The following is a 9,763-nucleotide window of genomic DNA, read 5'->3' on the forward strand; positions in this document are numbered from 1 at the left end:
CCCCCCATTCAGGAGACTAGGCAGTAGCACACTGTGTGCAAGCCCCCACCTCCTCCATCCGACCCCTGCCCTGTCCAAAACCGCCCACCCAACCTGGCCCCCATCCAACCACCCTAGCCACGCCCCCGTCCGACACCCCCAACCCTGCCCACGCCCAAACCCCCCTAATCCTGACCCCGTCCAACCACCCAAACCCCATCCCCATTTGGAACCCCCCCATCCCCTTCTGGACCCCCCCAACTACTCCCTCCCCCCCCTTATGTACCCCCAAACCCCACCCCCCGTCCAAACCCCCCCCAACCCCAACCCCGTCCAACCCTGCCCCTGTCCGATCTTGCAACTCTGACCAATCCCGCCCTCCCATCCAACCCCCACAACGCTGTCCAACCATGCCCCCCCATCCAATATTCCCCAACCCCGATCCCATCCAACCCTGACTCCCATCCGACCTGACCCACATTCCGTCCTGCCCCCCTGAACTCCAGGGAAAGTGTGGGGAGAGAGAGAGCGCACAGGAGGTCAGTCATTTTGAGACGGTGCCTGGGGCTCCCATCAATGTCCAGGAATGTTCTCGGCAGCATTTCTGTAAGCCGAGTTCATTTTTAATCACTATATACAAAAGACGCGATCAGTGTTGGAAACACATCTTTGATGTAATGTTTCTATCGGGACCTTGAGAGCTCCTTCAGATAATCCGATATTCAGGTAATTGATATTCGGACAGTCAAGGTTCCTCTGTAAGACGTTTGCCAAGATGTCTATAGTCAAAGGGTGAAGCAAATATGAGGTACAGAGAGTTAAATGCTTTTTGGAAAAAAACCCAATACTATTCTATAGTCTTGTTAAAACAGTGGTCCACCCCAGTCCGATGTGGCTTATTGCCATCAGCAATACTGCTGGGAAGAAATATGAAGATTCATCTCCTCGTCGGACCAAGAGACTGATTCCACAGTTGAGTCCAATGAAATATAAAAAGATTTTCTGGCAAGGAGCCATTTTATTGACAGCAACAGTTAACTCACCAGAATAGATGTCACTACGGCAGGGCCATGGGTAATGGGTACAGTTAAAGAAACTTAACGGGTTGGTGCAGTTCTCCAAGCATCATAGGACCAGCGATGATCATACATTGTCCATACGGCAGAGGGAGTTACATGGAGAAACCACAGATTCTTTGTTTCATCTATTGATGCTACATTTGATGAATTCAGTGAGGAATGTCAGGATAGTAATGTTTCATAGATTACTCAAAATACGAATCAGAATCAAGGTCAACAATCCTCAAGCCTATGAACTACCGATCTTTAAAGTCCAAAAGATTTTGTTCTGGAAGCATAACGAATCTGCTAGATCAATTAAATTTGTAAGTTAAAGACCTGCGGGGACTGGGGTGAGTAGGGGGTAATGATAATTATAATATAGTGTTTATGCTATTGTATAATGATGTAACTAAGTGGGAAAAATCTTGGGGCAAGATATTCTATAAGACAACGGATATTCATCAATGAGCTAAATTCCAGTCTGACCCACTCTGATATATATCATAGCCATTGGCAGGACAGTTAGAACATGTAGCTGTTGGACATTGGCACAAGCTCCTGATGAGGCACACGTGTATTCCCTTTCTTTTGATAGTTATTGTTAATATGCCTAACAGTTAAATTAACCTGTGTATAGTTACTGTGTGTAGAAATGCACGCTGTTATCTCAGACTTCTGCTGACTCATATTTGTTGTTCATCCTTGACCATAGACTACTAAAAACCTATTGACTAGCATTAAAGGAAGAATTGGTGGCAGTATTCTACCCAATTCCAAGTAATTGATATCTAGGGATCTGATCATATCATAGCATGGTGACAGCAATGGCGTTCTATAACAATAGCAGAATCATGACCACATGGGCTGTCTGAATAAACAGGAAGCAAGTGTTTGTGACCTGATGGTTGAGAAGACTATTGTTCGGTCATTCTGTTCACTGTCCTCTGACCTTAGTATTACATGTTACAGACCTGGCCAGAACCCCCCCAAATCATTTCCAGAAAGTAGACTGGACCATAACTTTGCTAGTTGTTTTAAGCAGGTGTATAGTGGATATTCCAGGAGCAATGCAGCTGGCCCAACCGCATAGTTTTAAATAAAACAGAATTTATTAGCAACTTTACCAAATGAAACACAAACAAAAGAGAACAGAATATAGAATAACTTAACCTATCCAAAAACCCAACAGATAATCCCAAATGAAAGATGCTGTTAGGAGAAAGAGAGGACTGAAGATGCTGGAGATCAGAGTCGAAAAGTATGACACTGGAAATGCTCAGCAGGTCCAGCAGCATCTGAGGAGTAGGAGAGTTGATGTTTCAGAAATAAGCCCTGCTCCTCGAATGCTGTCTGACCTGCTGTGCTTTTCCAGTGCCACACTTATTGACTGTTAATGATGGTGTTCCAAATTCCTGCAACAATTCCCATAAACACCTTTGGCAAAAAAAGTAAAATCATACAATGGGTCTGACAGGAGAGAGAGAAAGAGAGGGAGATGGCAGAGAAATTCAGCATGGAACACCTTCTTCCATGTAGATATTTCTTTGACCAGCTTAAACTGAACAGCCAGACTGCTTAAAAACCATACCAGGGTAAAGCTGAGCTAGGAGAACTGGCCACTCCCCTTTCATTGTACAAGTATTTTTGATAGCTTGAAAGATTTTTGTCTGAGGCAGTATCTGTTAGCTATAATCAAATTGGCCCTAAAACCCAACCTTGGCAACTCTGCATTTACAACCTTTCTAAAAAAAAACCAAAGACAACATAACCTTGTTAAAGGAGTAGCATTGTCACACATGATCCTGGTCACCCTTTGCCTTAAGCTAAAAAAAATTGACCTGCGCCTTGATCTACATTTGTCAGTAGATCTGGCAAACTAACTTTGAACGCCTGCTTCTGCTGTCTCTTGTATTGCGAACAAACTAGAAATTGGAAAGTTGAATCCCTGTTTCGTGGCTGATCAAAGTGGATTACTTAGCATCTTTCCCCTGTCTCACCTCCATCCATGGTGAAGGATCATACTGTCTTCAGTATTAATAAAGCTTTTCAAATACCCTTGGATATATTTAACTTTTATTTCTTGTAAATGACCAGTGACAACATTGGCCATCTACATTTACTTGGCATTTAGTTATGTAGCAAATAACTACAAGTAATGATTGTTTAATGTGGTTTGTTTGCACAATTTTAATGATGCTGATATTGATATGATATTTCATTGCATGAATCTTCCTTGACAGGTACTCACAAAGACAACAGCTGCCCCAAAATCTGGTACCACAGCCAGTTAGAAATAGTGTACCAATGATCTCCAATACAGTACTTATGGGTCAAATAGTAACTCCAGGATTTTCTATACCACAGCCACCTCTATCCCAGCAAACTATGCACCTACAACAGCAGCCACAACACTACTTACAGGTAGGTCCCTTTTGATGGATCTTGCCGATAGAATGTATTTATGTTTATGGGATTGTTAGGGCTGCCCCATGACAGTACAGCAAAAATGGCTGATGACATTCCCAACAACATCTGATGACTACTTTTGAGTCATTTTATCATATTTTCTTACTGTACCAAATTCATGTGTCTCTTTCTTCCTCTACACATACAGTTAATTATCTCTGAATCAGAAGACTGTGAATCCAAGTTCCATTACAATATTTGAGCACCCAATTTTACTAGACGCTTCATTTCACTGCCGTGTCTGAGGTGACATGTTGTAAATTTTTACAATTTGCTCATGAGTGGCTTTCTGGGAGATTTCAGAGAGTAGTTAAGAGTCAATTACATTACTATGGCTCTGAAGTCATAAATAGGCCAGATCAGATTTCCTTCCCTGAAGGACATTAGTGAACTAGATGGGTCTTTTTGACAATCATCATTGGTTGCATGGTTGCCATTAGGCCAGTGTTTAATTCCAGACTTCCATTGAATTTAAATTTCAACATCTGCTATGTGTAATTCAAACCTACATCCTAAATATTAGTCTGGGATTCTGGGTGACTGGTGAGTGGTATTGCCACAGTGCCACCACCTCCACAAGAGGCTGAGATGAGATGTTAAAAAGTTTCATTTTCTTATTCAGATGGTCTTCAAAAGATTTCCCATGTTACATCCTGTACAATTTTCCTTTCCATTGATTAGAAAATAATCTGCTTAATCTCTCTTCCCTGTGACATTGCTGGTGTGTTATGAGGTGATATGCAGAGGACACCACTTCTGAAATATGACATTTTAAAGTATGATAGTTTATTGTCTGAACAGAAGACATGGAGGGAGGAATAGACTATATACATTTTTCTGAGTCTGCTCCACTATTAACACAATCATCAATCTCACGGTGGCTCAACGGTTAGCACTGCTGCTTCACAGAGCCACTCCACCCAGGTTGATTATCAGCCTGTTAAATAGCATTACGGATGGTCATCCAATGGCCTAAAAGTCCTGACGTGGGGTTTGAACCCAGAGAATCAGAGGAGGGGACATTATTTTCTGAGCCGTAAAACATCTTGGTCCTTTGTGCCTTGATTCTCTTATAGTCCAAACATTTATCAATCTTAGCCATGTACACACTTAATGACAATACCTCCACAGCCCTTTATGGTGAACATTTCCAAAGATTTACAATCCTCGAAGAAGAATGTCGCTCAGTCTGAAAGGACTGACTCCCTATCATGAAACTATACACTCTAGTTCTTAAGTTCCCAGGTAAGGAATACAGCTTCTTAGCATCTATCCTGTAAAGCTCGCTCAGAATCTTATATTTCAATGAATCCATCTCTCTTTCTTATAAACTCTAAAGATCATAGGCTTATCCTACTCAACCACTGCACATAGGACAATTCTCTCTTCCCTGTAATCAATCTAGTGAATAAAACAAGGAACTGCTGGAAATCTGAAACAAAAACAGAGATTGCTGGATAACCTCAGCGGTGGCACAGTGGTTAGCACTGCTGCCTCACAGCGCCAGAGACCCGGGTTCAATTCCTGCCTCAGGCGACTGACTGTGTGGAGTTTGCACGTTCTCCCCGTGTCTGCGTGGGTTTCCTCCGGGTGCTCCGGTTTCCTCCCACAGTCCAAAGATGTGCAGGGTCAGGTGAATTGGCCATACTAAATTGCCCGTAGTGTTAGGTTAGGGGTATGGGTGGGTTTCGCTTCGGCGGGTTGGTGTGGACTTGTTGGGCCGAAGGGCCTGTTTCCAACTGTAATCTAATCTAAATCTAAGTCTAATCTGTGGAAAAAAAGCAGAGTTAACATTACAGTCCAGTGATTCTTCTTCTGAACATCAATTTAGTGAACCTTCAATGTACAATTTCTATGCTTCCTTAAGTGTATGCAAAGTGAGTATGGTCATATTAATATGCTAATGTAACAAAACTGCCTCACTCTTGTCCTCCTTTTACCCTGCATTAAACTATTTGCTTTCCACATCTGGACTCTCTAAGAGAGAGTCAGAACTGAAGACTGCTTGAACTACCCTACCCAGATTAATTACCTTAATGAAAAATGACTGATAAAGCTGGAGAAGAGGAAAAGATGACTCAAGTTTCATGACAAATAACAACAAATTATTCAGGAAAAGATGCTGGGGATTAAATTAAAAGTAGAAATGAAACAGAGGGAATCAATTCTATTACTGGGAAAAGGCTTGGCAAGCTCCAAGCACTAAGCCCAAAAAACCAGAGCAGTACAAAGAACTGACAAAGAGCGATGGGAACTGGAAAGGTTCTCTTTAGTTGCAGAGAGCTGAAGAGGTCACAAATATCCCGAAAGGGATGAAAATGTCCTTCGATATTTTGAAAATAGTACAAAAATTCACAGGAGTTTAAAAAGGGTCTAACAGAGCTAGCTGGATTAAAAGGGTCAGGATAGAATCCACTGAACTCAAAATGCCAAGAAAGAGCTTAGAGTGAAAAGGACTCAGAATAGAGCCCAGCAGACAACCTAGAGAGTTTGTACAAACGAAACAGTTTCAGCAAAGCTCTGCAGAGGCAAGAAGGCTGAAAGCTGGCCAATACAGTTAAAATGTGTCAATAAAGAATTTGTAGATTTTAATAGAGTGAAGGTAGTGAGCCTGAAATCGAATTGGCCAAGCCTTGCCTTACTGAATTAAATGACACCAGGGCAGTTCCCATGCAGACAAACTGATAGTGAGAAAAGGGAACCACACACAGTCAAAGAACCACGGGCAAAACAACAGAAATACGTGATTCCATGTGAGCCAGGGTGTCCCAAAAATACCTGGGACTGAATAAAGAATGGCACATATACACAGCAGCTGAATTGGGGAAATTGTTACTCCACAATTGTTACTCCATACTTACAACTGTCCAAATGTATTGTTCCTTCCCTTTCTGGACCAAATTCAAAATCTCACCAAATTTCCTATGTAAACATTTTACAATGCACTAAATTTATGACCACTTGGTGTAACCAGCGATTACGCCCTGATCATTTATATATAGTTAGAAAATGTGTCAATTTCACACTGAATAAATATAATCCATTCAATAATATGTTTTGATTTTTCCAGCAGGGTCAAACATCCAGTTCCTTGCAAGGTGAACAACCGGAGCTGCTGCTTCTCCCTCCTCCTTATCCACAGCAACAGGACATTCTGGGATACCACCCACAATCTCAGCAAAGACCACATGTACAGCGCCTCTCTGAATCATCAAATGTTTAACTCACCCAGTAGCCTCTCAGTGGTTAAGAAATATAAATTATAAAAACCTGTTTAAAGCAATATTCACCCTTGCGTTTTAATAAATTGCAGCTAATGTGCTACACTTTTACTGTTTCCATCAGGTGTTAAAATATAAAGCTTCACAAAATTTATTGTAACATTTTAATTACATAATTGTTAATTGGAAATGGGAGAAGAATAGCACATTGAAAGCTACAAGTTGGCATTGTAGGTACAAAAAATCTTTACTGTTCTCATCTAATTTTGAAATTCCGATTATTTTTATGTGAGAAGGCCACATATACTACTGGTTAATGGATTGAACCACCAGCAGCATTAGGGATGTTTTAAAATGATTACTAAGTTTGTGATGTAACTCATTAGCATGATCCAAGTTAGAATAGTTCAAAGCTGGGTTTTTTTAAAACACATCACGCCAGTAATTTTCTAACTTTGTACAGCTGGAAAAGACTTGCTTGTCAGCACCATATTTCAGAAATTCTGGTGCTCTTTAAGTGATTGTCCAATTATTAATTTAAAAGGTCAGAAAGACATGAGCTTTGTGTGCCAGGATTTTCATTGCACATTCTTACCAGAAGAATTTGTCATCAAAAATATAAAGTCAGGAAATTATTCCTTATATGTACAGATGTGGCAGGCACGCACCTCAGATTCCTTTTATACTTTCTAAGTTTGCTGCTATCAGTCAACATCTGGGAAACACACTTGCAGGCTTGAGGATAGAATGTGGACTGGGATTGCATGGATTGTTTTGTAGAGTCCCATCATGGACTTGATGGGCTGAATGGCACCCTTACGTGCCATGACTTAAACCTAAATGGATTCAAGCATGACAGAAAACTGGGAACGATGTACCTAGCTTTTTGCACAAAATCAGCTATTATGTTTGCAATGTAACCTTGTTCTTATTATGTAATCAACATATCTTTTATAATTCCTTGTGCTAAATTGGCACACTTATTACAACCTGACAGCCGATGTTGGATACTGGCTACTAGGTCTCTTCAAGGACATATACTTTGGACAAATTCTTAATGTCACATTCAACAGAATAATCATTAATTGAAATGGATCAGTTCTACAACACTGGATGTTTAAAAGGAAACTGTTTACTTTGTGTTGTATATTTTCAAACACATGCACTTTTTCTGATTTATATGTTTTATTAAGACTGCATTTGTTACATAAAAATCTCTAAATAAAAAATGAGAAACTGTCGATCAGACGGACACTGTAATATATGAGTTATTTCAGTATAAATGATTCTTTGCAACAAAAGTGAATTTTAGTCTAATTTTGTATAAAATGCATCAATCCATTTCATAGCTCTTTTTTTGTCAGTGACCATGTGGAATAAATAGTAGAAATCATTGGTATATACCCCAAAGTGTAAGCTGTGTACCTTCACACACGTTCTTCACAAATCTAGTGTAATATAATTTTCTGCACATCTGAGCTCAAACGCTCAGTTTATCAAGGTCCATAGCAAAACTGCAGCCAAAAAGGTTGCAATCTTTTGGACATGAGTTATGCATGAAATTACAATGGCTCAGAACTGCAGCTGTCATCAAGGCAGTATTAGCAGTGCTATTCTTCCTTACTTTTCAAAATGTGTTGTGCCCTGGAATATTTATTTCCCAACTTGTAACCATATCTCTATAATGACAATTCAGTCTGAAACATTTATTTCTATTTTTGTTAACAGTTCGTCTGTGTTATTGTGGACACTGTGCATGTTCAGATAAAGTGACTTCAATTTTCTTTTAACTCCAGCTCTCTGTGTCAACCATACTCCTTTGCACTACTGCTGTCCCTTCATGTACCAACAACTTATCTTTGCCTAGAGGAGATTTTGCAGATTTGACAGGCTGTATTTGCCATTGTTGTTTCTAGTGCCTTGGTTGTTAACAGGTGGTCTGCCCGGTTTCATTCCCTTTCTTGCTTTCTAGCAGTTGATACAACTAAGTGATTTGCTTTTTCAGAGGGTAGTTAGAAGTCAATTACTGCTCTCGATCTGGAGTCACATGTATAGTAAATGAAACTAGAGCAGAAGAAGGTTTATTCTAATGTAAAGCTTACAATGTCGCCCCTCATGGCACAAAGTACCTAGGTACAAATCATAGATACAAAAATCAAGAAATAAAGAAGAAAAAGCATACATTACCGTACAAGGATTTGCAATATATCCACAAACTCCATCAACAAACACATCGACCTGGACCCAATATACCGGTCACTACAGCGGACAGCTGAAACTGACAACCGGAAGCGGCAGGGACAGGCCACTATAAATGCCGGAGGAAACACCACAGAAGCGCTTCACAGGAGGCTCCCAAGCACTGAGGATGTCACCTAGACAGGGGACGAAACGTTTGCAACAAAAACTTCCAGCTCGGCGAAAAAACCACAGCAACAAGCACCCGAGTTACAAATCTTCTCACAAACTTTGAATTTGCAATATAAGTTAGAGAAAATAAGACATACTGATTAAAGGATAAACAATACAGTCAGATAAACGGATCACAGATACACTAAGCAAGGACAGAAGTTTTGTTATGACAATCAACAATGGTTTCATGGTCACCATTTAGAATTTTAAATTCAGATTTTTATTGAATTCAAATTGCAGGATTTGAACCCCTAACATTACTTGAGCCTCTGGATTACTACTACAGCAACAATATCACTAGGCCATTGCCTCTACCCCCAATAATGAACCAACAGTGTACTATTACAAAATACACATTAAATTTTGAGATTGGAGTATCTATAAAAGTAAATCACAACACTTGACAGTCTCTGTAAGGAGGTTTGAAGGCTCTGGGTCTGCTCCGGAAGTACTTCCTACTGAAGAACCACCCACAATGCACCGTTCCTTCCTTTCCGACATTTTTCGGACGAGGTGAGGAGTTTACTCTGGGCAGAGCCGATACTAATCCGTTTCCATCCTGTTGTTGTACAGCTCGCAGAGCGGAACAATGTGGGGGAATCGGATCTAGGCGGAGGGGACAAC

The 9,763-nt window shown here is 40.5% G+C and overlaps 1 protein-coding gene across 8 annotated transcripts in view; it reads left to right on the forward strand.

The window, feature by feature from the left end:
* The window catches only part of LOC122550643 (neuronal PAS domain-containing protein 2-like), a 122,124-nt gene extending 114,145 nt beyond the window's left edge, over positions 1-7,979 (forward strand). For 7 of the 8 annotated variants that reach the window (XM_087988096.1, XM_087988095.1, XM_043691704.2 and 4 more), the window contains 2 exons: positions 3,281-3,461; positions 6,577-7,979. In XM_087988096.1, the coding sequence (XP_087844222.1) occupies positions 3,281-3,461; positions 6,577-6,729 (334 nt within the window). In that variant the 3' untranslated portion in view covers positions 6,730-7,979. The remainder of the gene's footprint in view (positions 1-3,280; positions 3,462-6,576) is intronic. The other variant, XM_043691707.2, reaches the window with a different exon arrangement.
* Positions 7,980-9,763: the final 1,784 nt, after the last annotated feature.

Source organism: Chiloscyllium plagiosum, unplaced genomic scaffold (assembly GCF_037043375.1).
Source record: "Chiloscyllium plagiosum isolate Xiang-an unplaced genomic scaffold, Cpla_swu_hap1 HiC_scaffold_6, whole genome shotgun sequence".
Classification (NCBI taxonomy): domain Eukaryota; kingdom Metazoa; phylum Chordata; class Chondrichthyes; order Orectolobiformes; family Hemiscylliidae; genus Chiloscyllium; species Chiloscyllium plagiosum.